This window comes from Schistocerca piceifrons, chromosome 4, assembly GCF_021461385.2.
Source record: "Schistocerca piceifrons isolate TAMUIC-IGC-003096 chromosome 4, iqSchPice1.1, whole genome shotgun sequence".
Taxonomy (NCBI): Eukaryota; Metazoa; Arthropoda; class Insecta; order Orthoptera; family Acrididae; genus Schistocerca; species Schistocerca piceifrons.
The window spans coordinates 35335716-35359999 of record NC_060141.1 but is presented as its reverse complement, the minus strand read 5'-3'; the positions used below and the strand labels follow the sequence as shown (position 1 = coordinate 35359999).

At 43.0% G+C, this 24284-nt stretch overlaps 1 protein-coding gene across 1 annotated transcript in view; it reads left to right on the top strand.

Annotated features, from left to right (window-relative positions):
• The window catches only part of LOC124795573, a gene marked incomplete at its 3' end in the record, with an annotated part of 358941 nt that overhangs the window by 196494 nt on the left and 138163 nt on the right, over positions 1-24284 (top strand). The window contains exons 12-13 of the mRNA XM_047259645.1: positions 9333-9608; positions 18636-18879. Of these exons, the coding sequence (XP_047115601.1) occupies positions 9333-9608; positions 18636-18879 (520 nt within the window). The remainder of the gene's footprint in view (positions 1-9332; positions 9609-18635; positions 18880-24284) is intronic.

Genomic DNA, 24284 nt, shown 5'->3' with positions numbered 1-24284 from the left:
GGAGATATTTTTTAATGCAAGCATGCCTGAAAAAGCTTTATATCGTACTTCTGAATAACACAGGCACTGTAAAACCTTGCCGTATAGATCTGAATCAAGTTGCCAGATTTGCTGGTATATTAACGGGGTGTTTCCGACGAATCTATAAGGAATGATATACCATTCATCTGCTGCCTCAACACGGCGTAAGTACAGCGATCGTAAAGAGATCGTAATAGTCATGGACCGGAGAAGATAGGCACACCCTGTCAATGACGATCGATTTCAAACCCGTCAAGAATTGTTGTTAACAGTGAAATGCAGGTCCACAAAACGATTTATGAGACAAAATTGTAAAGCGAACTACATGCAATGGATATTTGTAGTCGAACCATTACTCAAGGCGCCACACAAAGATGTACGTCTTAAAGGAATAAACAAGACAGAAACTGGACATTGGGCGACTGGAGGCGTGGGGTGCGGCACGAAGGACGCATGTGGAGGCTGTACAGGAGTTGTACAAAGATATGGAGAAACCAAGAGAATTACACTGTTCAACACAAATGCAGATGCTAGCCAAACCTGCATGTTTCGGTGCTATACTCGATTTTGGCCACGAACGACATCTGTGCAATGTCCTCCAAACATTCCAAGTGTCAGTCATGGTCAGAGTGTTTTCTGTAGGTCTGAGGGCATTATCTTGGAGCTAAGCGAATTCATATGTAGATTAATTGTTGGTGTTCATAAGGTGGGTGCTTCCGTAACCTTACCGAAGATTTATACCGCATACACGGAGAGTGGTAAAACATCATCCGCCAAGTCGCAATGCGGTCGAAAGCGTGTGTCGAGTGAACGTGACGGATGATCATTGAAGGGGATTGTGACGAAAAGTAAGAAGATGACAGTTGAAAAAGTTACTGCATAACTGAGTATTGCATTTGCGAACCTTCTCAGGACCCAAACAACTCGAAAGGAGCTCCAGAGGCACGGAATTCCAGGGCGAGGTGGAATTACAAAACTACGTATCAATGATGCAAATGCCCATAACAGGAAAAACGTGGTGCCGAAGCTATAAAACATACACTGTGGAACAATGTAAGTGAGTCATTTGGCCGGATCAATCTTGTTACACACTGTTTCCAACTTCTGGCCGAGTTTGCGACCCAAGTGTGAAACATGGCGGGGAGTGCTGTGATGTTTGGGGCAGCCACATCCTGGTATTCCACGGGCATTTTGGGTACTTTACAAGGTCGAATTACTGGCAGGGACTGTCACCATTTTGGTTCATCATGTCCATCCCATGGTACAATGTTTGTTCCACAGTGGTTACGTTGTATTCCAAGATGACACAACCCTATTCACACAGCTCGAATCGTTCAGGACTTGTTTTGCGAGCAGGAGGAATAATTTTCCTCCTCCGTTGACAACCACAATCACCAGATCTCAATATTTTTGGGCCTTTGTAGTCAACTTTGGAGAGAAGTGTGCATCATCTCTAGACATCTGTGTCATCGTTTCCTGAACTTGCCAGTGTGCTGCAGAAAGAATGGAATTAGATTCTGCTGAAAACCATACAGGACCTGCAATTGTCCATTCCAAGATAACTGGAGGCTGTTTTGAATGTCAATGTTTTTCCTAGACCGAATTAAGCGTGGTTATGTGTTGTGTTTGGTGTTTCCATACTTCCGTCTGTCCCCTCTAGTTCAGACTGTAAGTGGTTCAATAATGTTTTGCGTGCTTGACTTGTGTTCCCCTCAAACAGGTTACCGTGAGCACGAACCAGGATGTTTATTTCAATAATCTCGGTGACCAAATATTGCTCTTCCTTCTAACTCTTCGTAATAAGAATGCTGCGGATACTCCCGTTTTCCAAGATGACAGCAACCGCATTCTCAGCGCTGCACGCATACGGTCCTAGTTTGAGGGCAACGTATTGCATGTCCACTGGCTCCACTACATCATCCAATATTAAACTAAAAAAAAAAAAGTCTTTGGTTGTTGCGAACAGCGGGAGAAATGCAGCAATCATAGCCCCCGTAGTTTGGTATCTCTGCAGGTTTAGTCCTCAGCGACAGGCTTCAGCTGGATGTGGGATACCTTGCGAAGAGGTGGTCTCTCTCCCTCGCCGAATTGATTCCATTCTGATGGTCAGAGGAAGTGTTAAACCGTATTAACGTGATGTCTTCTGATGGTTGATTAACTTCTTGCCCTGTGTGCTTGTCGACTACAGAGGGTGGGATAGGCGGTCGTCACTTTCCAAAAACGACACGGAAGTAATGCGAAACTGATCTGTGGAAAATACTAAATTGAATGGGGATAACATGGAAAGTATTAGAATACCCGTAGTCTTCATATCCGTACCCTTTACCATTGTGATGTCTTACTCAGCTTTCTCCACGGTACAGAAGTCTTTAATGGGAAACTGACGACTTAATGTAATTTTTCACTGTTATTCGCAGTATGAACATTGCACTTGTTCTCTCGCTTAACTGTCACGGCGTATTTAGAGCGCCGGCCGGAGTGGCCGAGCGGTTAAAGGCGCTACAGTCTGGAACCGCGCGACCGCTACGGTCGCAGGTTCGAATCCTGCCTCGGGCATGGATGTTTGTGATGTCCTTAGGTTAGTTAGGTTTAAGTAGTTCTAAGTTCTAGGGGACTTATGACCACAGCAGTTGAGTCCCATAGTGCTCAGAGCCATTTTTTTGAACGTATTTAGAGCTTCAAACACACAGTGGATGAGAGTCGTCATCAATTTCCAGTGGTTGGCGATGTCTGAGACTGTGGAAAAATTAATTCCAACCTCTCCCCTCCCCCTGTTCGGATAATTGATTTTGGGTTTTCCTTGGTCATACGGTGAATTACAGGATTGAAAATACCCTCTCAGTTATCCCAAGTTCAGAACCTTTCTGCCCACTCCAATTCTACTGCGGTGTTTAGCTGAAAAGACGGACGTTCCACAAGAGCCCGCCGGACTCTCATTAGTAGGAGAAGGAAGATCTAAAAAAAGTTTGTGAAGAAAACAAAAGTGCTACATCAACCATTTTCTTTCGTATTCGTAACGGCATACATCGAATTGTCGGCTACTGATTACCAGCGTTCTGTGACAAGCTTTTGAACAAAGAACGTCAGTGAAATGGTTGCAAAGTGAACATATCGTACTTAGTGACTGATTCCTTCTTCCATGCTATGAAATTAAATGGCTAAACAGCTTTTAAATAACGGCTTATACAATAAGGAAGAGACGCGTATGTAAGAAACAGGAATAAACTCCCAGGAGAAATGTAGGTATGCTTTGTCGTCACTATGTACTGTTTTGTACACAGAAGTTATTGTCTCAGTTCATCGAGGTGACTATACGTCTACGAAGTGGCAGAATTAGAGTTCGAACTCTTGTGAAGAGTATCAACGAAATATACACAAGTGCACTGATGAGCACTTGGTCACAAAGTCCTAAACAAAATAGTTAACTCATCCCAGGCTCTAAGTCCAACCGTGTGGCACTGTCTGAAAGGGCAACGTCCACGAAACACTTTTAGACCGCTATAAAGCTCTCGGTGACACTCGTATACAAGTTGCACACAACCCACTGATAACTCGAAGACAGCTCGCTGTCGTAGGGCTGTCCGAGACTCTAGATACCTGACGGGTGGAGGGATACTGTGACGCACTACTTCAGTGCGCGACATTGGCGTTGCGAAGATGTGAGGTTACATGTTGTAGTTACGCTGCTTACGTTTGTCGAGCAGGCAACCCTGCAAACATGCCTGTACTGCGGCAGGTCGCAGTGCCCCTTGCACAGATCAAGGTGAAGAAGACAACTTTGTCATAAATGCCACGTGTCGAGAGGGTGTGTGTGTGTGTGTGTATGTGTGTGTGTGTGTGTGTGTGTGTGTGTGTGTGTGTACATGCGTGCTTCAGAAGTGATGGAGCGATGGTCAATAACTGACATATGGAAAGTACAGCCCAAAAGTAGCTAAAAAGCTCCAATAAACAGGGATCCACAAATCAACCGTTCTGGAGATACAATACATTTTCTGTTGCAGTTCATCACTGTCTAGGAACACATGTCATCTCTAAACGTTAAAGCAGGTGTTCGAAATGTTGTCCTTGCGTCTGAATGAAACATTGAACTCGTCTCTGAAATGTATTCCGAATCCTCTCAGGCAGTCCTGGGGAATTCTGTAAATGCTGGAAGGCTGCTTCAATCCGCCAGCGTAATTCCTCAAGAGAGTTGACCTTGGTAACGTAGACTAGGCTTTTGACATGACCCCACACACAGAAACCCATGGGACTTAAATCCGGAACCCTTGGAGCCCATGGCACTGGCCCTCCTCTACCTATTCACTGTTAACCATACGTCCGAGTTAAAAGCCGGAGCTCTCGGAAATGAAAATGTGCTGTGGCCCCGTCATGCGTGAACCACATGTTCAGGCGTTGGTTAAATGAGACATCATGCACATCTGGGAGTACAGTCAACAGAAACCGCATCTACCGGTGTCCGGTTAGTATCTGTGGCAGAAAGTGTGGTCCATCTATGCGGTCTCCGAGCAGTCCTGCCCAGACGTTCAACGAATAACGTTGCTGATGTCGTTATACATGTGTTGTATTAGGACTGACATCGGCCTAACTCTGAGAGTCATGGTAGTTAAAAATACCGTCACGAGTAAATCCAGCCTCATCCATGAACAGAATACTGCTTACAAAAAGGGCATTCAGCTTACACTGTTGTTGCACCCATTGGCAGAAATTCTCCCTAGGAGGGAATTCCACATTGTTGAGGACTTGCACTCGCTGGAGGTGATACGGATAGAGTACTTGCCGATTCAAGATCCGCCACACACTGCTATGACTCAGGACTCGATCTTGGGTAGCAATGGTTATTGTTGAAGCACTCGGACGTTCGTGTATAATGAGTAACACCCTTTCCTCAACATCGGGTGTTATAGATTTGGGTCGCCCTTCTCGTACATAGTGTGCGAAACTCCCGGTTTCTCTAAGGCGCTGATGTAACTGGCTAAATGTACGCCTGTCGGGCTGACTGGGGAGAGGAAAATCCTCTTAATACAATATAGAATTGTGCAGCCTCAAGGGCACTGCCATTCGCTTTGCCTTGTATGAAGTTCGTGTCAGCGTACTCTTCTTCATTGGTGTAGCGTCCTGTCCATGGCACCTTCACGTTCGTAACTGTTTGTAAGGTCCAACGGCACTGTGCACGGAGGGGGAAAGGCAGTTAGTTGTGCATGCATAAACAAGCAGATAGTTATTCCCAAACTTGAGATACCAACGTAAAGACCGTGGTATCCAGGGGACTTAACATTTGATTCCCAACTCGAATTAATGCGATAACACTTCAACGGTTGATTTGCGGACCCACGTTTATTGGAGATTTTTAGCCACTTTTGGTTCAAATGGTTCAAATGGCTCTGAGCACTATGGGACTCAACTGCTGTGGTCATAAGTCCCCTAGAACTTAGAACTACTTAAACCTAACTAACCTAAGGACAGCACACAACACCCAGCCATCACGAGGCAGAGAAAATCCCTGACCCCGCCGGGAATCGAACCCGGGAACCCGGGCGTGGGAAGCGAGAACGCTACCGCACGACCACGAGATGCGGGCCCACTTTTGGTCCATTCTGCACAATAACAATACTGTTCAAACAGTATCCGCGTAGCGTTTAAATAGTTCAGTTTAATGGATTGTAAGAAACAACGAGCTTATAGTGAGTACTAATTTTCATTCGGATTATTTGAAATGAGAGATTGTTAGCTAATGACCTAAATACACCATTCAAGACTTGAAATACAATAGCGAGAGAAAGTGTCTGTAGTGTCAGTTGTACAACACATGATGCACTTTACGAAGTATAGTGGTGACGTAAGTTCTTGTCAGTTCTGTATGACGTGATTTCGAATGTGTGTGAATCAAAGTGATGGAGAGCTGGGGAATGTAAATGGGTATTCTCTGATGCGAAATGTAAATATGCATCATACAATATAGACATTGTATTTTATCGCTTTGTACGATCGTAGCATCGGTAGTCGTTGAGTTATATCACCAATAAAACGCATTTATTTGACAAACAGGAAATCCGTTTCGGTGATATAGAAGTGTGGTAGTGATCTGAGAAGTAGATGTTGTATGCTGTTAGTTGCGCTGAATATTCCACAAGAGTTTGTAGTAATCGAAGAAGATGTAGTTTATAATACAACATCACCTTAGTAACATAAAACATATCACTTCTACATCACCAGCGAAAGAAAACTTAAAAGAAAGATGCAATTTTCGGACTACTAATGACGTTATTACTAAAGAAGATCAAATGAAAACTCGTATGGTGGGCCATGACACAATTTAATAATTGAATAGTCTGTACTGTACATGAATTAATTAGGTAATTATATTTCACCAGTTGGTTTTCTGTAGATTCGTCAATACGAGAGGTCGTCAAAGTTTTTTAAGTACGCCTCGACAGTATAAAGTTCGAAAGTAATTGTTTGTTTGTGTGCAGTTATCTATGCGCGTCATCGTACGCCTTGAACTCCGCACGTCACAGTATACAGGCACGCCGCTAGATGTGTCAAAAGTAAATGGCGCAACCGATCTCCACGTTACTAATAGAATGCACCATTTTGTTTCGGCTGCTCTGTCGGGGTACACTCGGTACTGTGACGTAGGAGGTGCAGTGTGTACCAAGACTGCAAATATGTACGTGCAAAGACACAAAAAAATCGCATTTATTTTCATAGTGTCAAATTCCGTCTTTGCAACTGAATGAAAGGCAGATTTTTTGCCAAACGCGTTCCGCTTCTTTCATTTGTGAAGCATCTTCCATGGCCTGTAATACATGTTTTTTCCTGTATATATTAAGTACGTTATATAGTAGCTACGAGTAATTTAGTATGTTACGTTTACTCTAGTCATTGTCTTGTGTTTCAGGTTACAAACAACTTTTGCAGAACAGTTTCGTGAGATTAAATTGTCGTTTGGTGTTACGAGTTGTTAATCAATGTGTGTCGTCGCCGAGATATATTTCCTCGGTCTGCGTACTCCAATTGGCCCATTTTCACCATTTTTCCAACCACATTTATTTCAACACTCCACTTCTACTCTTCACCGTGTATTGAATGTGTGCGTTTGCAAAGTGTAGTATTGCTACATGTGGCTGTGTGTTTAACCTTAGTCTTTTGTTTCTGTTGTGGCGTGTACGCTCAGACAGAATAAATATTGTACATCTGCAGGACGACACACATGTATTAACAACATCGAAAATCGTAACACCAAGCGATAATTTAACCTCAGGACCCTTGTGCATGTAGAGTTGTTTCTAACCTGAAAAAGAAGAGAATAAGAAGAAAAAACGTAATACAGCAACACAGTTGCAAGTACTGTATGAGGCCACTGAAGATGCTTCACAAGTAAAAGAATGGCAAAAAACCTGCCTGTTATTTACTTGCAAAGATGGAACTGAACTCCACGAAGCAATATATATATATACAGGGTGTTTCAAAAATGACCAGTATATTTGAAACGGCAATAAAAACGAAACGAGCAGCGATAGAAATACACCGTTTGTTGCAATATGCTTGGGACAACAGTACATTTTCAGGCGGACAAACTTTCGAAATTACAGTAGTTACAATTTTCAACAACAGATGGCGCTGCAAGTGATGTGAAAGATATAGAAGACAACGCAGTCTGTGGGTGCGCCATTCTGTACGTCGTCTTTCTGCTGTAAGCGTGTGCTGTTCACAACGTGCAAGTGTGCTGTAGACAACATGGTTTATTCCTTAGAACAGAGGATTTTTCTGGTGTTGGAATTCGACCGCCTAGAACATAGTGTTGTTGCAACAAGACGAAGTTTTCAACGGAGGTTTAATGTATCCAAAGGACCGAAAAGCGATACAATAAAGGATCTGTTTGAAAAATTTCAACGGACTGGGAACGTGACGGATGAACGTGCTGGAAAGGTACGGCGACCGCGTACGGCAACCACAGAGGGCAACGCGCAGCTAGTGCAGCAGGTGATCCAATAGCGGCCTCGGGTTTCCGTTCGCCGTGTTGCAGCTGTGGTCCAGCAGGTGATCCAACAGCGGCCTCGGGTTTCCGTTCGCCGTGTTGCAGCTGTGGTCTAAATGACGCCAACGTCCACGTATCGTCTCATGCGCCAGAGTTTACACCTCTATCCATACAAAATTCAAACGCGGCAACCCCTCAGCGCCGCTACCATTGCTGCACGAGAGACATTCGCTAACGATATAGTGCACAGGATTGATGACGGCGATATGCATGTGGGCAGCATTTGGTTTACTGACGAAGCTTATTTTTACCTGGACAGCTTCGTCAATAAACAGAACTGGTGCATATGGGGAACCGAAAAGCCCCATGTTGCAGTCCCATCTTCCCTGCATCCTCAAAAAGTACTGGTCTGGGCCGCCATTTCTTCCAAAGGAATCATTGGCCCATTTTTCAGATCCGAAACGATTACTGCATCACGCTATCTGGACATTCTTCGTGAATTTGTGGCGGTACAAACTGCCTTAGACGACACTGCGAACACCTCGTGGTTTATTCAAGATGGTGCCCGGCCACATCGCACGGCCGACGTCTTTAATTTCCTGAATGAATATTTCGATGATCGTGTGATTGCTTTGGGCTATCCGAAACATACAGGAGGCGGCGTGGATTGGCCTCCCTATTCGCCAGACATGAACCCCTGTGACTTCTTTCTGTGGGGACACGTGAAAGACCAGGTGTACCGCCAGAATCCAGAAACAATTGAACAGCTGAAGCAGTACATCTCATCTGCATGTGAAGCCATTCCGCCAGACACGTTGTCAAAGGTTTCGGGTAATTTCATTCAGAGACTACGCCATATTATTGCTACGCATGGTGGATATGTGGAAAATATCGTACTACAGAGTTTCCCAGACCGCAGCGCCATCTGTTGTTGAAAATTGTAACTACTGTAATTTCGAAAGTTTGTCTGCCTGAAAATGTACTGTTGTCCCAAGCATATTGCAACAAACGGTGTATTTCTATCGCTGCTCGTTTAGTTTTTATTGCCGTTTCAAATATACCGGTCATTTTTGAAACACCCTGTATATATATATATATATATATATATATATATATATATATATATATATATATATATATATATATATATTATTTTTTTGGAGGTGACAGTTACAACATCGTGAACGCTCCTCCTAAGAGTTCATCTGTGGTGCCGCTTCCAAAGTGGCCTATTTTATGCTGAAGCACACATTATTTGCTGTCTGAGTCCGGGGAAGTCAGCTCCAGACTGCAGGACACGCCACGGTGGTGTTTGTGTGTACTGTGTGCGCAGAGCGCGTGATGAAGGCGGAGGCGCCGGCTATGGCTGTGGCGGCGGGGGCGGCGGCGGGGGCGGCGCACCCGCTGGCGCGCAACACGTCGCTGTCGACCATCCAGGAGGAGCGCACGTCGCAGCTGTGCGACGTGCTCAGCGAGCGGCCCGACCTCAGCTTCTCGTTCGACGGCCGCGAGGTGTCCGTCTCGCTGTACGAGACGCCAGACCTCACGGAGGAGCAGGCGCTCGCCGTCGTCGAGATGTACGCCGAGCAGCTGTCCGAGCACGTCTCCGGTGCGTACCGCCTGCCTCCACCTCTGCCTGTCTGTACCCGCTCACCTCTCTGCGTCCCCTCGCACCACTCTTCGGCACAGGGGCAAACACATACAGCTAGCAGTGGCCTTCTGCCATCATTTCAGTCATAGTTTATTTTAAGTCTGCTAAGAGATCCACAACACAGTTTTGTCCAACTTAAAAGGTCCCTGTATTTGCGTGGCAAAGTACATTACTCACCATACAACGAGACGACACGCCAATCGCATTTTTGTAACCTTTTATATACAGGGTGAGTCACCTAACATTACCGCTGGATATATTTCGCAAACCACATCAAATACTGACGAATCGATTGCACAGACAGAACGTGAGGAGAGGGGCTAGTGTAATTGTTTAATACAAACCATAAAAAAATGCACTGAAGTATGTTTTTTCACACAAACCTACGTTTTCTTAAATGGAACCCCGTTAGTTTTGTTAGCACATCTGAACATATAAACAAATACGTAATCAGTGCCGTTTGTTGCATTGTAAAATGTTAACTACATCCGGAGATATTGTAACCTAAAGTTGACGCTTGAGTACCACTCTTCCGCTGTTCGATCGTGTGTATCGGAGAGCACCGAATTACGTAAGGAGCCAAAGGGAACGGTGATGGACCTTAGGTACAGAAGAGACTGGAACAGCACATTACGTCCACATGCTAACACCTTTTTATTGGTCTTTTTCACTGACGCACATGTACATTACCATTAGGGGTGAGGTACACGTACACACGTGGTTTCCGTTTTCAATTACGGAGTGGAATAGAGTGTGTCCCGACATGTCAGGCCAATAGATGTTCAATGTGGTGGCCATCATTTGCTGCACACAATTGCAATCTCTGGCGTAATGAATGTCGTACACGCCGCAGTACATCTGGTGTAATGTCGCCGCAGGCTGCCACAATACGTTGTTTCATATCCTCTGGGGTTGTAGGCACATCTCGGTACTCTTTCTCCTTTAACGTACCCCACAGAAAGAAGTCCAGAGGTGTAAGATCAGGAGAACGGGCTGGCCAATTTATGCGTCCTCCACGGCCTATGAAACGCCCGTCGAACATCCTGTCAAAGGTCAGCCTAGTGTTAATTACGGAATGTGCAGATGCACCATCATGCTGATACCACATACGTCGACGCGTTTCCAGTGGGACATTTTCGAGCAACGTTGGCAGATCATTCTGTAGAAACGTGATGTATGTTGCAGCTGTTTGGGCCCCTGCAAAGAACTGTTTGTTCTACTCTACACGCAACTGAACGTCGGAGGTTTCAAGCGTCAACTTTAGGTTACAATATCTCCGGATGTAATTAACATTTTACAGTGCAACAAACGGCACTGATTACGTATTTGTTTATATGTTCAGATGTGCTAACAAAACTAACGTGGTTCCATTTAAAAAAACGTAGGTTTGTGTTAAAAAACATACTTCCGTGAATTTTTGCATGGTTTGTATTAAACAATTACACTAGCCCCTCTCCTCACGTTCGGTCTGTGGAATCGGTTCGTCAGTATCTGATGTGGTTTACGAAATATATCCAGCGGTAATGTTAGGTGACTCACCTTGTATATGTAGCTGAAGTTCAGAATTCAAATATCAATAACCCATAGCAGTTCCATGAAATTCTCGAAAAATTTTATAAGCGAACTTAATAGCCTAAAGAAGCATTGGAGGGCCCTGCCCATAATGCCTCAAACGTTCTCAGTTAGGGAGAGATCCGGTGACCTTGCTGACCAAGTTAAGGTTTGGCAAGGACGAAGACAAGTAGTAGAAACCCTCTCCTCGTGCAGATTGGCATTATACAGGGTGGTCCATTGATCGTGACCGGGCCAAATATCTCACGAAATAAGCGTCGGATCAAATCTGAAACGGCCACCGTGGCAGTGTGGTAGAGTGTTCGCCAGCTATGTGGGTAGAATAGTTAGAGTTCACAGCTGACGCAGAATTTTAAACAAAGCTGCAAGTTCAACGAGAATTTCTGTGAAACCTAAAATACATACACCTGGCAAAAACCAATGTGGTAGCATTCGAGAGAGGTAATCGTTGTTTTGGTTCTCATTTCATTCATTATATTTTCGTTTTTCTTTCGCTCAGTTCAAATATCTACGTAATTTAAATATAAAATTCATCAGCTATATGCTAATTAACACGTATTTCTCATTTTCACGAGAAATGCGCGAATTCTAATTATATATCACAAACAGAAAAAATCGTTTCCATTCCAATTTTAAATTCTAAATGAGCGACCTTTTATAAAAAGTTGTTAATAAACGTATGAACAAAAAACATTACATATCAATTTCATCTTGATATACTTTATACTTCACGAAAACGCTCCTAGAACATGCACCTTTTATTTAAAAACTTGCCGCTGCTAGGATGCGAACACACGCCATACACGTGGCAAGCAAGCACTCTACCACAAAGCCCATTCAGGAAAATCGAATTCTACCTTACGGTGACACAGACGCTCTAAAGACTTCGAAGTCCATTTTCTCGAGAATTTCTGAGAGGTGGCTTTAACGCCGTCGAGTTCTAGATACCATGAACTATAAATATAAAAAAAATACTAAAATCTGATTGCCCTGTCGTCTCCATGTTAGAAACAATGAACGAGGGAGCTGCCTTTCTCAGGCAAACACCTTTAATAAAGCAAACTACTTTTATTGTTACATAGAAATTAGTGTATAACATCATATTTCTTATTTTCACTTGACAGAGAATCATAGTTCCTACATGCAATGCTTATGTATAGTAACATAAACTGCGGTGTTAACTTTTGATGATGCACAGATCAATCAATTTTTATTTGTTCACTAACGAATCTTCTCTCATTCATTGTAGATGAAACTTGTAAGTCACCACCTAGGAATCTCTCTTCGTCTTTTTCCAATCAACAGCCTCGAAAACATTTAACAGTACTAAATTTGTAATAAGCTTCGCTGGTTCTGTGAGAGCGGTGTGCTGACCACACGCCCCTTCTATTCGCATCCTCAGCTGAGGGTGACACGGCCTGAAGACGGAGTGCTTTGCCCTGGTGTTCCTAAGACATTCCCGTATTTAATATTGACAAATACAAAGCAGATCAAACACAAATGCATAACACAGAAACAACGATAGTAATAGATTGTTACAACTGTCCTAATAATGGTAACATATTTCACAGTCCTGTTCCTTAGAAAACAATTAGTACGTGTCACCATAGTCGTAGGTCTCGTACCACCATCTACAATCTCGTTTCCAATCGTTCAGGACTGAAACGTTGTCTGCTTGTTCTAATTTGGTAACAGTATTTGTCCAGTTCTTAAAGCTAGATATAGTGGGAACCGCTAAAGTTCGGTGGTAGGAGAAACAGGACTTCTGGTCAGGTAAATGAGGGGTTATAGATACAAAATCAAATAGGTGTAATGCAGGAGTAGCTTTAATAATGAATGACAAAATAGGAACACGAGTAAGCAACTATGAACACCATAGTGAACGCATTATTGTAGCCAAGGTAGACACGAATCACACACCCACCACAGTGGTACAAATTTATATGCCAACTAGCTCCGCAGATGAGCAGGAGATTGAGGAAATGTATGATGAGATAAAAGAAGTTATTCAGATAGTTAAGGAAGACGAAAATTTAATAGTCATGGGGTATTGGTATTCGATAGTAGGAAAACGAAGCGAAAGAGAAGTAGTAAGTGAATATGGACTGAGGAAAGGGAACGAAAGAGAAAGCCGCTTCGTAGAATTTTGCACAGAGGATAATTTCATCATAGCTAACACTGATTTTAAGAATGATGAAAGAGGTTGTATACGTGAAAGGGGCCTGGAGACACTGGAAGGTTTCAGATTGATTTTATAATGCTAAGACAGATTTTTGGGAACCAAGTTTTGAACTGTAAGACATTTCCTGAGGTAGATGTGGATTCTGACCACATTTTATTGGTTATGAACTGCAGATAAAAACTGAAGAAACTGCGTAAAGGCAGGAATTTAAGGAGATGGGACCTGGGTAAACTGACAGAACCAGAGGTTGTAAAAAGTTTCATCGGGAGCATAAGGGAACGACTGACAGTACCTGGGGAAAGAAATACATTAGAAGAAGAATGGGTTGCTTTGAGAGGCGAAATAGTGAAGGCACCATATGACCAAGGAGGTAAAAATACGAGGGCTGGTAGAAATTCATAGATAAAACAAGAGATATTGAATTTAATCGATGAAAGGAGAGAATACAAGAATACAATAAATGAGGCAGTCGAAATGGAATACAAACGTCTAAAAACTGAGATCGACAGGAAGTGCAAAATGGCTAAGTAGGAATGGCTAGAGGACATATGCAAGGATGCAGAAGCATATATCACTAGGGGTAAGGTAGATACCGCCTACAGGAAAATTAAACGGGTCTTTGGGGAAAAGAGAAGCAGCTGTATGAATATGAAGAGCTCAGATGGAAAAACAGTCCAAACAAAGGAAAGCAGAAAGGTGAAAGGAGGATATAGAGGGTTTATAAAACGGTGTTGCATTTGAGGGCAGTATTATGGAAATGGAGGAGGACGTGGATGGGGATGAAATGAGAGATATGATACTGCGTGAAAAATTTTGCAGAGCATTGAAAGACCTAAGTCGAAATAAGGCCCTGGTAGTAGGCAACATTCCGTTAGAGCTACTAATAGCCTTGGGAGACCCGGCCATGACAAAACTCTCCCACATGATGAGCAATATGTATGAGACAGGCGAAATACTCTAAGGCTTGAAAAAGAATATAGCAATTCCAATTTCAAAGAAAGAAAGTGCTGACAGGTATGAAAATTACCGAACTATCAATTTAATAAGTCACGGTTGCGAAATACAGTACTAACACGAATCCTTTATAGAAGAATGGGAAAACTGATAGAAGCCGACATCGGGGAAGATCAGTTTAGGTTCTGGAGAAATGTGGGAACCCGTGAGACAGTACTGACCGTGCGACTTCTCATAAAATATAGGTTAAGGAAAGATACACCTACGGTTATAGCATTGGTAGAGTTGGAGAAAGCTTTTGACAATGCTGACTGGAATACTTTCTTTCAAATTCTAAAGGTGGCACGGGTAAAATACAGGGAACTAAAGGCATTAACAATTTTTACAGAAACCAGATGGCATAAGAGTCGAGGAGCACGGAAGGAAAGCAGTGGTTGATAAGGGAGTGAGACAGGGTTGTAGACTACCCCCAATGTTATTCAATCTGTATGTTGAGCAAGCAGTAAAGGAAACAAAAGAAGAATTTGAAGTAGGAATTATAATTCATGGAAAAGAAATAAAAACTTCGAGGTTTGACGATGACAGTGTAATTCTGTAAGAGACAGCAAAGGACTTGGACGAACAGTTGAATGGAATGGACAGTGTCTTGAAAGGAGGATATAAGATGAACATCAACAAAAGCAAAATGAGGATAATGGAATGTAGTCGAATTAAATCGGGTGATGCTGCAGCACTTAAATTAGGAAATGAGACGCTTAAAGTAGTAAATGAGTTTTGCTATTTGGGGAGCAAAATAACTGATGATGGTCTAAGTAGAGAGGATATAAAATGTAGACTGGCAATGGCAAGGAAAGCATTTCTGAAGGAGAGAAATTTGTTAACATAGAATATACGTTTAAGTATTAGGAAATCTTTTCTGAAGCCATTTGTATGGAGTGTAGCCATGTATAGAATGAATCATGGGCGATTAATAGTTCACACAAGAAGAGAATAGAAGCTTCCGAAACATGCTGCTACAGAAGAACGCTGAAGATTAGATGAATGGATCACGTGACTAATGAGGAAGTACTGAATGGAACTGGGGAAACAAGAAGTTTGTGGTTCAACCTGGCTAGAAGAAGGGCACGGTTGAGAGGACACATTCTGAGGCATCAAGGGATCACCAGTTTATTACTGGAGGGAAGCAAGCGTCGGGGGTAAAAATCGTAGAGGGAGACCATGAGATGAATACAGTATGCAGATTCAGAAGGATGTAGGTTGCAGTAGGTACTGCGAGATGAAGAAGCTTGCACAGGATAGAGCAGCATGGAGAGCTGCATCAAACCAGTCTTTCGAATGAATACCTCAACATTTCTTGCCTGATCTTCAGTTTTGCGACATCATTTCTGGATGGTTCTTTCCAGCTAACTTAGGCTTTCTGAAAAGAATGTTATTGATTTTAATCTTGGAGAGATAATGATATGAATTAAACTTGGAACCTTTCTGTACTTTAACACAGTATCATTTTTGTGACAAATAATACTATTACAACAAATAAGTTTTTAAATTATATATTTCAGTCCCAGGCCCTAAGAAATATGCAGGGTGAACCAGAACTCCATCGACAAACTTTCAGAGGCTGTCCAGGGATCCGTTGTGTGCATTTTGGTATGAGAGACCCACTGTCTCCGGCGACTCGTTACAGAGTAGTGATGTAATTACGATTTATTAACTTTGTTACCGCACTGATCCTTGTATCTGCGAAAATACTCTCGCAACAGCAAAGAAGCCTGTAATATGCAATGAGCAAAACGTACAACACGAAACACAGAGTAATACAACCACCCCTGTCCGAAAAAGAACTGCGATGTGGCTGCCGTCGGTGTGGGAACAGCCCAGCACAGCATGGCTGTATCGTTCTTCCACTGGAGTGTTCAGTGAATCCAAGGTGGAAAGTCTTCATCAGTCAAGCCGTCCATACTGTTGTGAACCACTGTTAACGTAAAAGCAGAGCTGGATAAACAAGCGTGCAACAGAGCAGAGCAGTACTGAATGCAAGTTTGAGGGCGAAAAATAAGTTAGGCATTACTGTCGTCAACAGCGGGTCCGTGAGCGAATGGAACAAATTGGTGTCTATGGTAGACAAGACACTGAGCGCATGCTGTCGGCATTTGCACTGTTGTGCAGGTATCTTGAGTGGAAAACGGACGTAAAGCAATGGCCGTGTTTGGAGTTACTGGAGACCGTGGTTCCGTTAAACCAAAATACTCAGAAGGTATTCCTAATCAACGTCCCAAAGTTTGTCGATGGAGTTCTGGTTCACGCTGTACAATAAAGTTTACAAAACACTGTTTGTGTTTCCGGAAGGCAGTACGCCCAGTGTACGTAAACACCATATTGTTAACTTTTGCGCATTTTGTTGTAGTAAGTAGCTTGTAGCTGCATGTCGAACTGAATAATCCGAGCCGTACATCTGTCTATGAAAAGCGGGGTGACAAAAGTCGCCAGTAGCAAGCGATTCGCAATTGAAAGGGAAGGCATTTGACGGAACATTAACTGTATTTTTACACTGCATAAAACACAGATGTAATGCAAGACTGGAAGATCGGACTGGACAAATACACCAAAAATATTGTTTATTAGCTGTATTCGGTCCTTGCCACATTAAAACCGAACTATTTCTGTCTAGAGGAAAAGATTTTGGCATGGCTCATTTTCGTAGGGAATGCTGCTGGTGTTGTATAGTTAATTAAAATAATGTGAAATAAGTACCGTAGGCGATCAGTATTGTGTTACAAAATATCCTAGGCGCTGTAATTTTATTTCATTTGACACAAGATTTGACGTATTTAGGACGAGGTTTTTAGTAAATTTGACATAATTTATTATTATCATATAAACTGGGTAATGATTTACCACTGTAGAAAGTTCATCAACCCGAATACTCTTTATATTATTTCAATTTATGTTTGTAAGAAATTATGTATATATATAAAACTGCTTCTTATGCTGAAATTACACTTTACACAATGGACAATGAAAACCACAATAAATAATTAAACTACACAATACTACGGGTTAATGGACCTTTTCTCTGAGATACTATTAAACTGAGTATTTTTCATTTATGCTGTGTAGACACATGTTTTCTTTTTTTGCATTGTAAACTAAACTCAAGGCAATGGATAGTATTATACACAATAACTACATTATTACAGGATATATATATATATATATATATATATATATATATATATATATAAATAAATAAATAAGTGACTTCTATATGAAATACTTTCATTAAGATCACACCATTCGTGAAGGAGGACAGGTGGTTGACTGAGTGACGAATGTAACTAACTTAAAATTTTTGTAACAGCTTTTTTTATAAGCATTTAGAGCTCCTGAAGTCCAGTACACTTTTGACTCTCTGGCACACCTGAATAATCATTTGTCGCATCGTATCTCGAGCCTCATCGAAAAAGTGGACAGTAAGATTGTCAGTAACTGAACTACAGGAAGTAAATTACATGATAACAGTGCCACATTTAACGCAGGAAAACCGCGAAATATTGGTGCAGGGGCAACAAAAATATTGGCTAGAGAATGTCTGCATGCGTAACTTATACATACTCCACAAGGTATTATCAAGGCTTAGCAGTGTGTACTTCGCACTAATCATATTGACTTCCTGTTGTATTCCATCGTTTGCCTACGCGCCTCTGCACGCGTTCTAAACGGTTTTAACTTATCCTCAATATCCCTGCGTAAGATACACAAATATATCCATTTAAGGTCCTCCAGAATCTCCGTTACACTTTTCTACAAACTATACCGACATTTTACGCTCCTAACAGCACATCTGCGCATTCATTCGTTGTCTGCCGCCACGCCAACCTGATAATCATCCCAGATGCGGGAGCAGTATTCTGGGACTGGTCGCAGTAGCGGCTTGTAAGGGGTTTCGTTCACAGTTACAGTGCACTTTTCCAAACGAATCATAATCGTAGGTACTCATTTACGCGCGACATTTAGTTTGAAGTGAGGGATGCATGACTTACGTTCTTAGAATAGAGTCTTAAAATGTGGTGTAGGTATTCTGTGCTTCCATAGCCCCCCAGTAATTATCTTGGGACTAGACTGATTGTCGTTGACACTTAGGAAACATAATGTTCTGGAAAATCGTTCTGTGAATCCTTTTGCAAGTCAGAATCACCCGACCTTTCCTCGCGGAACAAATGACAATTGACTTCTCTTGCTGCTGTAATGACTGAGTTGAGGTGCGGCGGTTTCTGCAGAGCACAACGTCGTGGACCTGCCACCGATGCGGTTCACGAAGGAGTCGTCGCAGTCTGGCAACCTGCTGATGGAGGCGGTGGTGATCGACGTGTCGGGGGAGTACTTCACGACGGCCGACGAGGACCTGCGCACGGACGCCGACCTCGAGGAGCTGTCCATCACCGACGACAACGGCCAGCAGCCGCAGCTGCCCCGGGACGACGACACGGCCGCCGAGGCGTCGCCGCCCGTCAGACCTCCCAGGTGGGGTGCCCGCGGCCGCTCGCTCAGTCCCTCCAAGTCACACACTGGGTCCCACAGCGGGGTGGGACGAGTCAAACTGTGCGAAGGCCTCCAAAATCCCTGTTTAACACTTTATAACACGGTAATCATTGTGCGAGTACCAATCTTGGTACCATTAGTGTCAAGGTCATGGGGAAGAGAAGTAATGCACAATCAGTTCAATTGAAACATTTTTAATGTGCTGCTACGGTACGTCATACCACTACATACCGAAACCATTACTGCTACAAAAGGAGCTCAATATCGCGCCCATCAGCGTCTGAAGAGTCTGAAAGCGCAGGATTGCATTCTGGACAGCACTACGAAGCATGTCCGTAGGTATGCTGACTGCCTCTCTTGATATACTGCGCTTCATATCAGCACATGTGTGAATGTTCCCTTGGTAAATCCTGTCCTTCACGTACATCTGCATCTACATGATTACTCTGCAATTCACATTTAAGTGCTTGGCAGAGGGTTCATCGAACCACAATCATACTATCTCCCTACCATTCCACTCCCGAACAGCGCGTGGGAAAAACGAACACCTAAACATTTCTGTTAGAGCTCTGATTTCTCTAATTTTATTTTGACGATCATTCCTACCTATGTAGGCTGGGCTCAACAAAATATTTTCGCATTCGGAAGAGAAAGTTGGTGACTGGAATTTCGTAAATAGATCTCGCCGCGACGAAAAACGTCTTTGCTTTAATGACTTCCATCCCAACTCGCGTATCATATCTGCCACACTCTCTCCCCTATTACGCGATAATACAAAACGAGCTGCCCTTTTTTGCACCCTTTCGATGTCCTCGGTCAATCCCACCTGGTAAGGATCCCACACCGCGCAGAAATATTCTAACAGAGGACGAACGAGTGTAGTGTAAGCCGTCTCTTTAGTGGACTTGTTGCATCTTCTAAGTGTCCTGCCAATGAAACGCAACCTTTGGCTCGCCTTCCCCACAATATTATCTATGTGGTCTTTCCAACTGAAGTAGTTCGTAATTTTTACACCCAGGTACTTAGTTGAATTGACAGCCTTGAGAATTGTACTATTTATCGAGTAATCGAATTCCAACGGATTTCTTTTGGAACTCATGTGGATCACCTCACACTTATCGTTATTTAGCGTCAACCGCCACCTGCCACACCATACAGCAATCTTTTCTAAATCGCTTTGCAACTCATACTGGTCTTCGGATGACCTTACTAGACGGTAGACGATAGCGGCCATTACTTCGTGCGAATAAAGAGCTAGCTGCGTTGCACAAGAACGATGTTTCCTGAAACCATGCTGATTACGTATCAATAAATCGTTCCCCTCGAGGTGATTCATAATGTTTGAATACAGTATATGCTCCAAAACCCTACTGCAAACCGACGTCAATGATATAGGTCTGTAGTTCGATGGATTACTCCTACTACCCTTCTTAAACACTGGTGCGACCTGCGCAATTTTCCAATCTGTAGGTACAGATCTATCGGTGAGCGAGCGGTTGTATATGATTGCTAAGTAGGGAGCTATTGTATCAGCGTAATCTGAAAGGAACCTAATCGGTATACAATCTGGACCTGAAGACTTGCCCGTATCAAGCGATATGAGTTGCTCCGCAACCCCTAAGGTAACTACTTCTATGAAATTCATGCTAGCAGCTGTTCGTGTTTCAAATTCTGGAATATTCCATTCGTCTTCCCCGGTGAAGGAATTTCAGAAAACTGCGTTCAATAACTCCGCTTTAGCGGCACAATCGTCGGTAGCAGTACCATCGGCATTGCGCAGCGAAGGTATTGACTGCGTCTTGCCGCTTGTGTACTTTACATACGACCAGAATTTCCCAACCGGAAATCACAGGCAGTGAGATCAAGTGATCGAGCCAGCCAGCATTTGGAAACGATTGGGTGATAATTCGATCGTTTCCAAATGCATTTCGGGGAAGCAGGTGAACTTCACGAACGATGTGCTGTGGGGCCCCTTCTTGCATGAAAACTGTTGAACTCAATGCGTCTCTCTCCTGTAGTATGGGTATGACACGCTGGCGAAGCATATCGCAGTAAGGCTGGCCAGTTACACAAGATGTCTTTGGTCCTTCAGCGCCAACCTGTTCAAAAAAGAGTGGGTCAATGATGAACGTGGCCGTGAAGCCACGTTCACCACACAAAGGAACTTTATGCACAGTGACTGGAGGTGAAGATCCGCACACTCAGCAATTCTGTGTGTTCACCTCACCCATCAGAGAAAAATAAGCCTTGTCTGTCCATAGGATGGTCCTGGGCTAGCCCTCGCCAATTTCAGTCCTTGCGAGAAAGTGGAGAGCGAAATTGAATCATCGTTGTACGTCCTGTGGTGCAAGCTGTTGTGCGATATGGATCTTGTACGGATACCATTTGCCGGCCGCGGTGGCTACAGTCTGAAACCGCGCGACATCTACGGTCGCAGGTTAGGATCCTGTTCGGGCATGAATGTGTGTGATGTGCTTAGGTTAGTTAGGTTCAAGTAGTTTTAGGGGACTGATGACCTCAGATGTTAAGTCCTATAGTGCTCGGAGCCACTTGATCGGATACCATTTGAGAGTGGTTCGAAGCACCTTCCGTATAGTGGAACACGGGATGTTCAGCTGTCGTGACACAGCACGCGCACTGCCTGACGATCGGGAATTCGTGCAGCGTTGTCTGGCATAGCAACAGCTGTTCGTCAACCAACTGTGGTACAGCCGGTCGCCGGCCTCTTCCCGGAGCGACGGTCAGTCCTCCAGTTGATTCCAACTTGTTCATCATACTCCGCAGCGCAGGTGAAGAAAGAGGACTCTTCGGTAATCCTTTCAGCCGGCGATATGCTCGAATTGCAGCTGTCGCATTACTGTTGTTTTTATAACTGAACTTAACCAGTAACGCCCTGCTCCTTTTGTCCAAGCTCCTGTTGACACGTCGACAAGCGCACTGCGGCCAGCCAGGTGTGTGAGACTGTGGATCACGAAGGCTGATCACGGCACCTGGTGGCCATCGTTGGAACTGCACGGTGGCGCCCTTACGCACGGAAATCATGCACCCCATACTCTGGACATTAATTCTACCAATTTTGGTACTGGTACGGTAATCACTTTCCGTGTTATAGCGTGTTAAATAGGGAGAGTTTGATTATAACCACCCACTTCATTGAAACACGACTACTGCTTATCATCACACACTGATACTTCTGGGAGTTACTTCTAAATTTTATTTATGGATTCTTCCGTTACTTCTTGGTAGAACAATTTCATACCTAAAGTTGAATAACAAATACACTGTTTTTGTTCTGATGATTTTTGTTTATTTCGAATTAATTTTCGCCTTATTAGGCCATCTTCAGGAAACAACTGAATAGCGTGTGGAAAGGACGCTGGTTCTTAGGTGTTACATTAAAGTGTTGTTTATCAAACTTGCTTCTTAATGCTGAAATTACACTTTACGCAATGGACAATGTAAAGCACAATAAATAATTAAACTACACAACACTACAGGTTAAGGGACCTTTTTTCTGAGCTACTGTTAAACCGAGTACTTTTTATTTATGCTGTGTAGACACATGTCTTTTTTTTACATTGTTAACTAAACTCAAGGCAACGGACAGTATTATACGCTTAACTACATTATTACAGGATATATCGTATACATATATAATATAACGTAGGATATATCGAATAGCAGCCCCGAATTTGTGAAGGCATTTGCGTTAGTGAACAGCTGACTATTGTTGTTGCTTGGTCTGATGAGGTGACGGTTAAACGGTATGGAACCATCAGTCACCATAGCCGTGTGTACTGCGCAAGAGACAATCCCCATGTTACGGGAGAACGAGCTTTTAATCTTCCTGTGTTATCAGTGTGATGTGGTATGTCTGTCAAAGAACTTGTAGGGCCATTCCTTTTTTAAGGCATTATGACAGGTGGAAATAATCTTACCGCGTTGCAGGGACGAACTTTACCAGGTGTTCACAAACTGTACTATCGGAAACATTTGAGAGGTGGATAGGCTCAGGAAGAAGTGTTTAATTTGCACCCATACCTCCCAATCTAACGCCATTATCTTTCTTCCTGTGGGGAACTGTGAAGGACACAGTCTATGCCACAAAGCCGCGTGCACTGGATGACATTACAGGGACGATTCTGGTTATCTTTGAATCCGTTTGAATGGCAGTCATAACATACGTGTGTCGATCGGATCCGGAGCGTTGCGGACGCTGTATTGCTAAGGTTAGAGGAAATTTTGATCATCTTCAGCAGGTAAACATAACAAGTAATGTTGTGACCATGTACGTGACTTCAAAATTCATAGTTTTATTAATATTTTGGCTCGATTTATTAAAGTTCGAACAGTGTAAACCACTCTGTGAGGCACCCTATATACGTACATTAGGAGGAAAACAGCTGCTTTCAGAAAGAAGCCACTGCTCCACCTGTTACATCACGCAACTACTTCTTTTCTCTAATAATGCAAGTAAGCTTATGAAGTCCATCATCAGCCGTCTACATAACGCAAAAATATCTGTTTAGTACAAACATTACAGATATGCAGAATTTGCATTCTTGAGTCCAAATATTTTTTCTGATAAAGTGGGGTACCCTTTCACTGTTTGAATATCTGGGGTTTCAATTTTCTGCCTATGGTCGACCACCTACCTGCTACAGGCATTTGGATCAATATATAGCTCTCAATTCTGAACCTCAGGTAGGGACGTGGTCTACATGGAAAGCATTTTGTACGTCTAGTACTGTCGTTGTGAATTCGTCGATTCATCAGAAATATTCACCATGAATAGCATCAGGGGGTAAATTTATTGGCATGTAAGTGTAAGAATATCTACGTTCCTAAAGCGACTTCTGAAAGACATTCCATTATACCTCCGCCTCAACAGCAGATATCTACTACGAAGTTGCTCTCTAATCATAATAAAAAATAAGAGGATCAAAAATAATAAAAGCAGTGATGATGTATGGTTAAAAAACAAACAAAAAATTGTTCGTTGCTTACACAGATATGTTTGGTTCGCCTGCCGTTCTTACCTCAAGGTTCAACAGCCATTTGCAATGTATTTGGGACGAGTGTAAAGATAGAGGTAGACAGGTTGTAACTTAAACAACATTTAAATAGTAATTTTAACTGTACTGACTAAACATTGAAACTTAGTTGTTTTAGCCATCTCACTTTACTCTTGTAGTTATACACTAATGAGGCAAAACATTATGACCACATGCTTACTGGATTGTCTGTCCGTCTTGGGAACGAAATACATCACTGATTCTGCGTAACAGGGAGCCGAAGATTTGTTGTTATGGTTGTGATGATATGTGGCGTTAAATATCTACGGACCGGTCATGTAATTCGCGTAAATAACCGGGAGCTTATTTGCG